The sequence below is a fragment of the Arachis hypogaea genome, chromosome 12 (genome assembly GCF_003086295.3).
Source record: "Arachis hypogaea cultivar Tifrunner chromosome 12, arahy.Tifrunner.gnm2.J5K5, whole genome shotgun sequence".
NCBI classification, from domain to species: Eukaryota; Viridiplantae; Streptophyta; class Magnoliopsida; order Fabales; family Fabaceae; genus Arachis; species Arachis hypogaea.
This window is the reverse complement of record NC_092047.1, coordinates 10,815,438-10,830,062: the sequence shown is the minus strand read 5'-3', so window position 1 is coordinate 10,830,062 and position 14,625 is coordinate 10,815,438. Positions and strand designations below refer to the sequence as shown.

At 31.7% G+C, this 14,625-nt stretch overlaps 2 protein-coding genes across 2 annotated transcripts; both read right to left on the bottom strand.

The window, feature by feature from the left end:
• Nucleotides 1-1,163: 1,163 nt before the first annotated feature.
• LOC112726824 (uncharacterized) lies at nt 1,164-3,087 on the bottom strand. The gene has a single exon (XM_025776348.3). The coding sequence runs from the start codon at nt 2,996-2,998 to the stop codon at nt 1,340-1,342; it is 1,659 nt and encodes a 552-aa protein (XP_025632133.1). The 5' UTR covers nt 2,999-3,087; the 3' UTR covers nt 1,164-1,339.
• Nucleotides 3,088-5,219: 2,132 nt separating this feature from the next.
• LOC112726823 (plant UBX domain-containing protein 9) lies at nt 5,220-10,220 on the bottom strand. Its single transcript, XM_025776347.3, has 11 exons — nt 10,047-10,220; nt 9,335-9,411; nt 8,389-8,812; nt 8,212-8,295; nt 8,017-8,106; nt 7,313-7,435; nt 7,001-7,210; nt 6,793-6,912; nt 6,206-6,349; nt 5,891-5,947; nt 5,220-5,515 (listed from the first exon to the last, which is right to left on the bottom strand). Exons 1-11 carry the CDS (start codon nt 10,128-10,130, stop codon nt 5,408-5,410), a joined length of 1,521 nt encoding a protein of 506 aa, XP_025632132.1. The 5' UTR covers nt 10,131-10,220; the 3' UTR covers nt 5,220-5,407.
• Between the last annotated feature and the right edge of the window lie 4,405 nt (nt 10,221-14,625).

The following is a 14,625-nucleotide window of genomic DNA, read 5'->3' as shown; positions in this document are numbered from 1 at the left end:
TTATTCCACTAATTTCAAATCAATGGTACTTATTCTCTACCTAATCGCTCTAAATTTGCAATGAATGATGCAATAGGAAATTACAGAAAGATCATGAAAGGACCAACCACATTTACCTAACTGCCATCGGAATATAATTTTTGAAAAGCTAAGGGGGTGATTTCTATAGACAGATAGTGTCTAATGAATGTATGTTACTCGAGAAAGGACCAACCACATTAATCTCTTTCAACTGAGAAATCTTGTTTTGTTTTGTCCTAATCTATATATACAGATACAGACCAGGGTACTTAGAAGAAACTAAAATGCTAAATCAACTCCTGAAACAATTTGTTTCAACTAAATGCAGTTTATCAAAATCATTTTATGTATCTTACTATCTTAGTCACATAGATCATATGATCTAGATATACTGTCCTAGTAACACAAAATTTGTTTCAACTAAATGCATTTTATTAAACAAAATGGGAAAAAATGTGATGTCATCATTTAAGCCTTTGTATTTCAGGATATATTTTGCAGAAAGAACACAAAACTAATGGATCACAAAAGACAGTAGTTTGATGAACCATAAGTAGTGGTTTTTTCTCCCAAGTAAACAAAAAAATTGAGGTTCATTCAAGTCAGTTAGAACATATGCAGTCAAGAATTAATATAGACACCCTTCATAAAACTCAAGGTAATAAAAGCACAACATAATCAACTTTTATACGAAATACCACAGCTGACCATAGAGAACAACTTTAGTGTCAAAATTGTCAAAACCCATGGCATAAATAAGTGAATGAAAATATAGAAAAAGAAACACTCAACTCTATAGGTGCCAGGCTTCACTGCTCCATGAATGTCTACGAAATCAGAAAGAGACTACAAGGTACAAATATGAAATTTAGTCCATGCGAGAAGAAAAATGATTGGTGCCAAATTGATTATATGATTGTAGAGTATATATGTTCATATTTGGAGATAAGCAGAATGTATGATAGTGAAGGAATAATCTCCAAAGTTACATCCAGAATGAGCATATCCTCACTAAACTGCTTATCTCGCACACTGCACACCCTACTTCATCTGTATATTGATGTCACCCATTATTAAAAAAAACTAGGAATATCCGCCGAAACAGGATGCATGATAGCCATGGTAAGAGAGACTCAAAAATCAGCCAATAACACAAGTGTAAAATTAATTCAATAATAGTGAGATAACCAAAATCAAGGTAATAGTGAGTTCATGGCATTTCCCAAATCCTCCAACCCAATAGGTATAAAGTTTACCAAGTTCTATACAAATTTCGACAACAACAGAAAATTTATTAATTTGAGTTGATTTATTTCTCCTATTGCCTTTTCAATAAGCCTCTAGCAATCATTTCACGAAGATATTTCAACGCTCGATCATTTTCACCTTTTTCCAACAGAGCACGAATAATTGTTTCATAAGTTACAGCATTCGGAGAGCAACCATGGTCTTCCATTTCAGACATTAAAGCCAATGCTTCATCAAGTAGGCCCTCATTGCAAAGCCCGTTTATCATAACAGTGTATGTTCTTGTGTTCAGATGATAGCCTTTAATGGAAAGATCTTGAAAAATCTCTTTTGCATTTTTAAATCTTCCACTTTTGCACAGGCCATCTATAAGTACGGTGTATGCATATATATCTGGATCAATGCAACTCTCTTTCATTCGATTGAACAATATAAGTGCCTTGTCAAGTTGTTTGGTATTGAACATCCCATCCAACAAGGAAGTGTAAGTGACTATGTCAGCAGGTTGACCTCTATCAAGCATCTTTTCAAAAAGCTCCACAGCACAACAGATCCTCTTTGATTTGCTCAAGCCATCAATAATAGTGGTGTAAGTTACCGTATTTGGAACCAAATACCTACGACGCATTTCTTCAAAGAGATTCAAGGCTTCATCGACCATTTTACTTTTGCACAAGCCATTAATCATGATGTTGTAACTTTGAACATCAAGTGACTCTCTACTTAGGGGCATTGTGTCGAATACATATTTTGCCTTATTTACCTGATTAACCAAACAATATCCATCCATTAAGCTGTTATAAGTAACCACATCTGGTTTCACACCATGTTTTGCCATTACAGCCAATACACTCTTAGCATCTTTAATCTTTCCTTCCTTGCATAGCCCATCAATCAAAGTATTATAGGTATAAACATTAGGAGTAATGTTTTTAAGCACCATATCACTTAGCAAATCAATGGCTTCCTTAAATTGACCCTCAAGACACAATCCAAAAATGAGAGAATTGTATGTGATAACATCGGGAGAAATTCCCTTAGCAAGCATTTCAGAGTATAAATGAAAAGCATCACTTACAAGTGTAACCTTACAGAGGCTATCAATAATTGCGTTGTACATGACGACATTAGGAACAATCCCATGCCGTGGGATCTTTCTCAGCACTTGAATAGCAGCTGATGTGTGTCCGGTCTTACAGAGCCCATTGATCAACGTCCCATAACTGACTTCATTAAACTGAAATCCTTGAGCCAGCATTGTGTCGTGAAGGTGCAGTGCTTTTTCAACCTTACCACAGAGAAAGAGACCTTTAATGAGGGTAGTCAATGTTATGGTATCAGGCTGAAAACTCATCTTGAGAATCTTGGCGAATACAGAGAAAGCGAGAGTGATCCGACCCATGCCGCAGCAACAATTGATTAAGATATTCAAAGTAAATAAGTTGGGAGCGATTCCCCTGGCTTGCAATTGCTGAAAAAGGGAAATGGCGGTGGAAAAATGGTTGGTCTTGGCAAGGGATCCCAAAATCTTGGTGAATTGAATGATGGATGGAGGGTGACGCTTAGAAAGCATGCGAGTGAAGGAATCAACAGCTTCGTCAAGCGATTGGGGCTGAGAGTGAGAGTGGAGGGAAGAAGTTGAAGGGAAGCAAAGACGGAGAGAGGAGTGTGGAACACAATAAGGAGAGAGCTTTGGGATTTGAACAGCATACCTTAACAATGACACCATTCTAGCAATCAAGAGGAGTATGGTAAGAATGGAATGCGCTGAGTTGAAGAATGAAGAGTGCTTCCACAGTTCCACCCGAGTAAGGGTAGCATCAGTTATTCAAAGAATCGTTAAAGACGCCTGAAACATTTTTTTAGATGTTTTTTAATAATTAAAATTATATTATTTTTATTAAAATTAGATTATAAATTAATTTGATCTAAAAATTAATATAAATCAAATATTGAACTGATGTAAATTAATAATTTTTATAAAAAATATTATAGTATTTCTATTATAAAAATGACTAAAATATTTTTATTATATATATATATATATATATATATATATTAATTTTCATAATTTTTAACCCTAACTTTAGTATTTTAGTCATTTTTTATAAAAAAAGATTAACTTAGATTGATTTAAGATTTACTTTACTAATTTTTTGGTCAAATTAGTTTGTTCGATCTAATTTTGTCAAAAATAACACGATTTAATTCATTATATATATAAACTTTAGTTACTAAAAAATATCTTTAGGAAAAGATGTTTTATGTGTCTTTATTTAAATGACTCTCATTATTCAATTATCAATTCATGGAGGGAGGGTAGTATTAAGCTTGTTCGAGGCAGAAGTAAATTAATTATAGTATATTAGTATAAATTTAAAAGTGTGATATTATGTTTGAGTTAATGTATAAATTTTACAAAGCATTAATTAACAATTATATATAATTTAAAATTATTTAAGTAAAAGGTAATATAAAGTGAAGTATTGTTTATTTTTTAAAAAATATAAATATTTGATATTAGAGTTATATAAAATTATATTTTTTATTTATTGTTTTTATTTTTGGAATTTTTTTGTTCTCAGAATTAATCTTTTTATGTGGTGATTGTTCTTCTTTTATTTTTTTCTTTTGTTTGAAATTGATTATTTGTTCTTCCTCTCATATGTTTTTATATGAGTTTTATAATATGTTTTTAGTTCCACTTTTGTATATAAGTTTATTATCTAAAGATGTCTCTTGAATTTTTTTATATTGTCTTGATTGATATGTGATCTTTATCTGAAGATATTATTATTTGTGTTGGCTACTATATTTTTTTTAAAAGAGATGTTCATAAATTAAGAACTTTATTTTAATTGAACAATACAAATGATATTTTGAATAAGAAGTTTATTTTTAGTATTATCTATATTATTTGTTGTAATAAGGCTGAGTTTCAGTTTTTTTTTTTTATCTAAAATTTGTGAATCATGTTTTTCTGCACAATTATATAAAGAGGTGATCCATGCTGTACTAAAAAAGTATAGCTAAAAATTAATTAACAAAGTTGGTCTTATGTAATATTTTTTATCTTTTTTATTAGTAATTTATATTTTATTATTTGGTAGATAAAATAAAAACAAATTTATAAAGTTAAGTATATGACCTTAAAATATAATTATATTAAAAGTATTATCAAATAATAGAAAAAGGTAAAAAGAGTAACAGTTATAAGAGTGTTTTTTTTTTTTAAATATGTTTTAAAAATATAATAAGTAGCTTTGTTTTACACTTTATCATCTAATATAATTAATTTTAGGTATATTTCTCCTCATTTGGTAGTAAAGTGTATATTTTATATAGACAAACTACAAAAACTTTGAAAAACCAATTAATTATTTATTTGTTGATTTTTTTCGAATGTTGGTGTTCCATTCCATGATATAATTTTGAGGTGTTCTTTAGTTTGTTAATAATTAAAAAAAAAAAGAGTTAGGGAAAATGAATGAGAACAAAAATATAGTATAAAATTATAAATTAACTTTATTAATCAGATATATTAAAATGTACTTAGTAAAAAAATTGTACCAAATTTAAACATGAAATTTTTTTAACAAATTGTATAAGAGATTAAAGAAATAAAATAATAATAATAAATCTTGTAGAACCTGTATAAGATTTTAAAATTTGACACCCACTATAACGTCATGCTTTTATGTTTAGGTGTTTTTGTCAAATTTTAAAATCTTTCGAAATTATTTTTGTCTTTCGCATCTTTTAGAATATTTTTATCATTATCAAAATGAATATTTTTATCAGTATCAAAATCTTTGGAGTACCATTTTGGTAATATACTCTTCTCTACCTAATCGCTCTAAATTTGTAATGATTGATGCAAGAGGAGATTCCGGAACATCATCATGAAAGGATCAACCACATTTTGCTAACTGCCATCCATCCGAATAAAATATTTGAAAGGCTAGTAAGGAGATTTGTATAGACAGAAAGATACCATTGGCCCTCAGTGTCCAATGAATATATGTCTCAAATGTTAACCTCTTTACACTATATTGCCAAGTGAGAAATCCTGTTTTGTTTTGTCCTACTTTATATGTACAAATACAGATCAGGGTACTTACAGGAACTTAGATGAAAGCTAAATAAACTCCAGAAACAATGCCTCACTCTTGCTGCTAAGGCCAACTTCACTAAAAGTTAACTTGCCATCCTTGGTGCTATAAGCGCATCGCGGGTATGACTTTACCTGTATAAGTATCCAAGCAATGATTGAAGATCATTTTATTTATCTTAGTCACATAGACCATATGATCTAGATAAATGAAAAAGGATGATCTACACATACTGTCCCAATAACAATAAATTTGGTTCAAAATGCGTTTTATCAAAACCAAATGGGAAAAAAATGTGACATCATCATTTCAACCTTTGTATTTCAGGATATATTGTGCAGAAAGAACACAAAATTAACGAATCACATAAACAAACAGTAGTTTGATGAACCATAACTCGTGGTTCTTTTTCGCCAAGTAAACAAAAATTGAGGTTCATTCAAATGACAAAATTGTAAAAAGCCATGGCATAAATAAGGTAAATCAAAATATAGGAAGGAAACACTTACAACTCTATAGGTTCCAGGCTTCACTGCTCCATGAATGTCTACGAAATCAAAAAGGGCCTACAAGGTAGAAATATGACATTTAGTCCATGCGAGAAGAAAAATGATTGGTGGGAAACAGATTATATGATTGTAGTGTATATGTTCATCTTTGGAGTTGAGCAGTATGTATATGATTGTGAAGAAATATAAACATATACTACACCCTACATAGATTCCACCCATTATTAAAAAAAAAGGCATAATGAATTCGATTGCAAAGAACAAGCATCACAAATTCAGAATGCTACAGCCTTCATACTCTAATTAAACAGTTACCTGAAGCTTGTCAGATTTGAGAAAGCGACGTTCACTGCGACTACCATCTGGCATCCGAACGACTATAGTAATTGCATTTTCATCATCTATTGGTGGTTCCTTCGAAAGCCTAACTTCTTTATTATCAAGCTGTTTTTCCAATTCCTGAAACCAGAAGGAATACAGGACTCAGTGAAGTTTTATTATCGAAGGACAAGAAATCCTCCCATTAAATAATAAGAAAACAGAACATTTATATAATCACAAGTAGAAATCTTTCAGTAAAATTGCAAATCCTAAGACTGCTACCCCATACCACAATCCACCCAACTAAGTCAAGAACTATGGCTAAAAATTGAGTTGCTTCAACTAATTTCTAATAAATCCAAACTCCAAGATAATGACATAAACCTCAATTATATAATATTGTGGCAACTTAAAACACTATAAAACAATAAGCATAAGAAAAAAGAGACTCTTTATAATTACTTGTGTTTTAAGAAAGCAGAAAATCCAATCCTTTAAGAAAAAAGTAAATTGGACTGAAAAAGCTCCATAGGATAGAAGGGCCAAAGTCAACAAGTCACTAACTCAGATAAATGTGCTACCTTTGTTTCAAGAATCTTTTTCAACGATTTTTCTTCCCTCAGGCAATGAGTTTCAGCTTCTTTTAAAGAGTTCAATTCCTTCTGCTTATCAGCTCGTAGTGATGCTAGATAAGCAGCATCCTGCATCAAAACATTGACATGTCATGGCATCCTGTCATGACTCATGAACGTTGATCTCACAACCATTGCAAGAAGGAATGTAAAAAACCTGTTCTTTTCTTAGCAACTGAGTGTCACTTGATAATTGTGACATTGGACTGGATAAACGCTGCGTACTGGGATTGATATTTTTCTCTGGATGATGATGCAGATCAGGCAAAGGTGAAACTCTCTGAGAACTGCGAGTGGGTGCCTCACCAAAAAGTGCAGCCTCAAGCATCAATGCTTCATTAAGCTCATCAGAAGAAATATCACCCCACTGCATATCAAAATAAGGGAAAAAAGTAGTAGCATAACAATAATAAATTTTAGGTCTGAATATTCACACATGCATCAAACAATCTAGGGTCCCCAACAGTACCTTGTCTGAAATGAAGACATCTTCAGTTCCTTTAAGTTGAGCAGCAGAACAATGGTTCGATGGATGACCAATGATTGGCTGTGCAACATCTCTAGGTACATTTTGATTTGATGATGTTCCAACCTGTCTTGGAAAAAATATATATAAATTTGTAAGAGGAAAGAAAAACATATAGTATCTCCAAGTGAGATTGGATTACCTAATTGCATAAATCCTCCAAGAAACAAACTTCTAAAGTGCTTTCATTCAAGTGCATCAAAAGCACACAAGATATGCAAACCCAACCAACTTTAATTATATACTAGAGTATTCCTAGTTCCATTTCAGATTTAGGAAAGTATTATTCCATCTATCTATGGCACAACCATAACTTGAAATGGTCTAAGAGAATTTGCAGTGGTAAACACCAGCAAAGCTAGGATGAGACTCTTGGAGAAGCCAAACATATGAACTCAACAGAATTTAATTGAAACATGGAACTTTCTCAAAAGGGTTTTTTTTTTTTTGGGGGGGGGGGGTCCATTTTTATACAAAAAAAAAAAAAAAAATATGCAATTTGAAGTTATGTAAGCTTTGGAACTTGGAAGGGCCATGGCCCTCGAATCTTAAATGCAATTCCACCTAATGTATGCATATAACTCTGCATTGACACATGTGGTCTGTTTGTGGATATGAGAAGAGTATCAAGCTTGGAAAACATGCACCTCCATTGTGCTTCTGCTGCTGTTGCTTTCCTGTGTCTTGCTTATTTCCTTAACCATAAATTCCCGAACTGCTTCTTCTTCCTCCGCAGTCTATATTCAAATTGATTGGAATTAGAACCAGGAATCATAAAGATCTAACTAGTGCAGCAAATATAATGGTCCCAAATAATAATAAATAATAACAATAAATAGAACCTTTATGGACAGTGAAAGTGCATGAGCTAAATCATCATCTTCTTGTTGAAGATGATCACGAGGAATTTCATCATCCAATGAACCCTGAAATATTAATGCTTCGTCAAGGAGAATTTCAAAAGAACATAAAAAACCACAGATAATTTAGAAAGAGTCAACTTTATGAGATGGGTATACATTAACATCGCCATGTTGTTCCCATGTAGACCTTTCTCTGCTATCATTCTTTGAGGCCTCAATTGCAGCCTGAATCAATGCTTCTTCGACATCATTATCAGATACATGTTTAGAGGTGTTAGCCTGTCCTAAATTATAGTCATTATGGTGATAATCATGTGTCCCATGCAAATTTCCGGTTACATTTTGACTTGTGGAAACAGTACGCGGCACATTATCACTACTTGCACCAATCCCATTGTATGAATCTCTGAGTTCTCTCCTATAATTTGGATCAAGTAGTAGTGAAGGTCTAAACCTTCTAGCAGCATTGAGGAAAGGCATTACCCCACGCGACCAACCACGGTTCTGATTATTGTCATTCACATTAGACTGAATATACTGCGGAGAACCACCACCACCACCACCAAGGTTTTGCCTCTGACTAAGTAATTTATTCACATTCACAAGAAAATAAAATAAATCAATAAACAAATGCATGTGATCTTGGACTACATTTCTACTTGATGAAAAGTGATGAAATGAGCTGGATCTAAAATTCTAAATCATATTAGGTTCCAGTTGTTTGCATAAGTTACAGTAATATGAAATCTATAAATATCCCATACCATTCTTACACACTGGTGTTTGGTTACTGTTTGTCCTGAGACACATAAGACAGAGAGATATAGGAAACAAAAACTTGCTCGAAGAAGGGGATCGAGACAAAAACTTAAAATTGTCTCCATATCCAAACAATTTTCAAGATAATTTCTATATTTTCCAAATAGGACACAAGAAACATGTCTTAAAGTACGATTTCTATTGTCCCACCGTCTTCTATCTTAGAACAAGAACCAAATGCTAACTCAATTACATTCACAATGAATATCCAAAGATAGAATTAGGGTTCCAAGAAAGGAAACAGTAAGAAAAACTATTGCAATTATGTCAAACTCATACATACGTGGGCATATTATCAACATTACTATCCAATTGCAGGAAATGAGCATTAATAGCTTCATTCACGTTGCCTCCATATTCCTAACAAAATCCATCAATGTTGTTACAAACAAAAATGTCACAAAATATGATAATAATTAGGTGAAGAAGCTAAGAATATAGTGGAGTAAAGAGAACGTGAGATTGAAGAACTGAAAATGTAATTGATCTGAATTACTAACAATACAAAAACGTATCTATTGCAGAGTCATAGGACAGTATTAGGCTAAGACTCTTTTACCCAATGACTAACCAAACTGAATTTCTATATTGTAATCACTAAATACCAAACTAGCCAAATCAAGAAAGTGTCTAAGACTTTGGAGAAACAGAATCTGTCCAAGTAACAGAATCTTAATTTTGCTTATCTCTATCATCCCCCTTCAAATTCAAGGACACTCTTGAAGTGACCTTGAGTTTGCCAAGAAATTTGTTGAATGCTGCCAATGAGTCTTGGCCTATAAATACTGTCCTATGAGTCTATGACTGCATCAGATACGTTTTTGTATTGTTAGTAATTCAAATCAATTACATTTTCGGTTCTTCAATCTCTCGTTCTCATTACTCCACTATATTCTTAGTTTGTTCATTAGGCAAATGTTCTTCGCATAAAGTAACTAAATCCAAAGAAAAAAAAGCCAAAAAGGAAAAATTGAGAAAGGAAAAGAGATTATTACCTCGAGTCTCTGGCGGGCGACGAACTCCGGTGCACCGGTCACACGCATGAAGTAAACGACGGCGTTTTGGGATGGGGATGCCATTTCAGTTGAGATCGAGATCAAGATCGAGGAGGTGGAGAGAGTAGAGAGTGTAGTACTGTAGTGTCACTGTGAAGTGTCAAGTATGGAGATTCGCGCCACCTTTGCCATTTTATTTTTTTTAATTTAATTTTATGTTTTGTCGTTGTGCAGCATTTCTTTGTGTGACGCGTGGCACCGAATCATTTGGGGGACTTTTACTAATTTACTTTTTGAAATTTTATATTTTACCTTTTTTAATTAAAAAATAATAAAAATGAATTTTACTGATGTTATTCGATACATTCAAAATATATTCACTATTTATGAATTTAATTACTTTTTATATAAATGTCAAAGATCAAGATCAAGAATTTAAAAAAATTGGTTAGCTATATACAGTTAGTTCTTTTTTTTTTTTTTAATCAAAGATAGGAGACTCGAACTCGTAACCTCTTAATTGAATATGGGGAGACTATACCATTTGAGTTATAATTCATTGGCTAATTCTGTTTTTTTTATCAATTGAGTTACGCGATATGTCATTATATTCTATAAATAGTAATGTCTTATACATGAAGTAATATAGAGTTCAAATCATAATAATACAATTATGATTTTCTATCCATTCCTTCCATTCATATTAAAAACTTTTATATAGTATCAAAACTAAATGGTTTACACGATAATTATGATCTTTTTCAACTCTTCCAATTTTAAATATTATACGAATTGAGTTTGATTAATCTAAAATTACAGATTAAACAAGGTAGTATGCATGTAAAATGATTCAATTATATAATATCATTGTATTACATTTATATATTATATATTATATATATTTATTTATTTATTTGGCATATTTTTCACTGAATATATAATACTATATTTATTTGTAATTTTTAAATAAATTAATGAAGTATTTTTTATTAGACACTTAGACGGTCTTTAGTTGTCAAAATTTTTATCAAAAATTAAAAAAAATTAAAAATCTGAAAAATATTTTCTCCACCAAAATAATTGTATAGTTCAGAATGTACTTTATTTTGTTATTATTTTGTTTTTGGATAGAAGGTGTTTTTTTTTTCTTTATTTTTTATTTTTTTGAATATTTTTATTTTTCGGACATCTTTAATTTAAAAATAATAATAATATGCTTATTTTTTAATTTAAAAACTTAGTTTATCAAAATTAAATAAAATTGTTAATTTAAATTACATTCATTTAGATTTTCTATAAATATAAATTATTTAAATAAAGTTAGATTAATTAAAAAATAAAAATAAAAATAATTATTACCCATCCCACCCAATCCAATTCGGCTTCATAGTTCATATTCTATCACGCACTTGCTTCTGATGTAATTTTTGTTATTGTTTTTTTGTTGTTGTTATTATTATTCTTTAGGTCCATATCACACAATATTTAAACCAATCCTACAATACAAAATCCAAATATCATAGACCAAAAATATTCTTCAGAACACCAGACAAAAAGCCCAAAAGATTATTCATGGGATTACCAATTAATGATCAGATAACTCGGTGGTGACGAAAAAAATTTCATTAAGCACAGTAGCATTGGCCTATCCATTTTCCTCATTCACCCCATTTTCATCCTATATTTTTACATTTCAAAATTTTCAAAACTTAAAATTTTCCAGGATCATTCTTTCCTATATTATTCCCTCACCTTTATATAATCCCTTCGTGCACATTGTGCATTTTAATCGCGATGCAAAGACGTCGACTCCGACAACGACGACGATCTCCCCTCAAACGGTGCGTGTACTCAAGGGCTTAGGCGAGAGCCATTCAAGAGCTATGGCATTGGTGGTCGCAGTTGTTGCGCGTGGTGGTGGATACGGAGGAGGAGGAGGCAGTGGCGATGGTGCTTGCTGCAGCTGCGGTGGGATGGGTCATATGGCCACAGATTACAACCACGGAAGAGGCGGATGCGGTGGTAGGTACGACGGCGGAGGCAATGGTGGAAGCTGCAACAGCTGTGGGTATTCTGGGCTTTTGAAAGGGATTGCCCAACAAGCTCTCGCTGAAAAATGTAAATATAATGCTTTAATTTCTCTGATCATTACGTTGTGTTTGACATAGAGAACGGGTAAACGGATTTTCAATGGTTTGCATTTTCTTGGGGTAGTTTCTGGATTTTAATTTTGGAGTTTTTATATTACGGTTTTATTTATTTTAATTTCCGAGTTTTTGTGTTTGACAAGGAAATATTTGATTGAATATTTTCTGTTCTGTCTCTATTGTTAATATTGTGGTCTTTCTGTTCTAATATTGCTCATGGTTGTTCTGTTCTGCTATGTTTATACATATACTACTATTGAGAATTTACTATAAGCATTAGCTAATTATATTGAAATGCTTATGTTGTTGTTGTGGTTTGTTGGTATATGTTCTTCCAATATCATAGTATCTAAATCTATTTGGCCATGTCTATAAAAAATAAAAATAAATAATATTATGTTCATTGATATCATTATATAAATAAGGTTCATCATCGGTTCCTCTCTAAAAGAAGGTGGTCAAGGTGTTTCTCTCTGAACAGATTTAGAAATTATACTTTCTGAGGAACAAGTGTCTCTACTTTATATCATTGCTGGTTCTAATTTTTTTCTTTTCCTCCTTTCAGGAAGTTAGTGTGGAATCTTTTGAGCCATCACTCTTCTTCTCGAGATTATGGAGAGATTTGAACTATGGATGTAGCTGAGTATGAAGGAAAACTATTTGTAGCAAGTGATGCTAAGGAGGTAACTTTAATAATTTTTAGTTTTAAAAATGATAAAAGATAGACACTATTAAGATAAGCAAGGTGCGATATATGTTAATAAAACCAACTTGGTCTACACTTCGAGCACACTATTAAGCTTGGTAGAAGCAATGATAAAGATGACAGAAATTAAGAATGAAATACCTTCCTTTCACCAAAGCCTTCACAATGTTACTTATCTTAAATTTAGTAGACTAATTCTTTCCTTTAATAGTGAAGGTTTTGGTGAAAGGAAGGTATTTTATTTCTTAATTTCTGTCATCTGTATCATTGCTTCTACCAAGCTTAATAGTGTGCTCGAAGTGTATACCAAATTGGTTTTATTAACATATATAGCACCTTGCTTATCTTGAATCTGCTGAGGAAAGGATAGGGTTTCTTGCATAGGTTGTCTTTGGACAGTTACCATATATCTCAAATTTGACCCCTTGAATATAGGATGATCCTTTTATGCATACAAGTTAACTTATTTTCTTAGGTAGTGTTGAGAGTTGATGATATTAAATATGAATTTGAGTAATATTTATTAACTTTTACATCTTTTTAGTGATAGGTATATCTCTCTTATTAATCAGAATTAGGGGGAAAATAGGGATAGTGATTACGGTTGCATTTTGACATGGATATATCTGTATGACTTTGATGTGTGCATGTGCCTTTGAATTATATGCATACTTCTAGAATTTTCATGTTTAAATCTTATTAGAAATTATTATCATGAAGGATGCATTTGTTTGTGATTTTGGGGGTGCAAAAAGTACCTTTCTTTTTTTCTTAATTTTAGTATTATTTAATATGTGATTGTGGTATAGATGTTGTGGATGCATGTAACTTTGGATGTGAAAATTTGAAAATGTTATTATATTTGAAATACTATGCAATGTGCATTCTCTGATTTAACCAGTGAAATTCAAATTCCATATCGACTTTTCTCTTATATGGTACAAATGGGGATGGATTTGCAATTAGTAAAGCAGCAGGTAAAATTGAAGGCATTCATGATAAGTCGCTAAATGAAGTCGAGGTGGCAGCAGCTACTGAAGAGAAAGGAACTCGTGCTTTTAAAATTAATCCTTCTCAGGTAACTTAGTTGTGAGCTTTTCAAAGATATTGTTTTGTTCTTTTACTGTTATGCCAATTCCTTTTTTTTTAGTTTTCCATCATTATTATTATGATGATGATGATCATGACGATTACCTTTTAATGGTTATTATAAATAGTCAATATTGGTTCAGCTAACAGTTTAATTTATTTCATATATGATTGTTTATGATTAACCATATACACGTTTTTATTCGTGGTTCTAATTTGTGTTGCACAATTATTGTTGAATACTGAGAAAAGTATTTGTGATACACATATAGTAAATATTTGCTTAATTCTTGGTTCTGGTTTTTCTTTTCCTCCTTTCAGGAAGTTATTGCAGAATCTAAGCCATCACTATTATTTTTTCGTTTTGCTATTTTCAGCTTTTTCTTATTATTATTTTTCGATTCAGATTTTCTTCTTATAAGTTTTTTATTCATTGACTAAAACAGTTGAGATTGGTTAGCACCCGAATTTACAAAGACATTTGAACTATGGATGTAGATCAGTTTGAGGAAGAACTGTTTGCAGCAGCAAGTGATGCTAAGGTATGATGATTGAATATATCTTCAATAATTGAGGGGTAATTGCATTGACTATATGGTAAGTTGCCAAATATTCAGCACATAAATTGCTTTCAGCT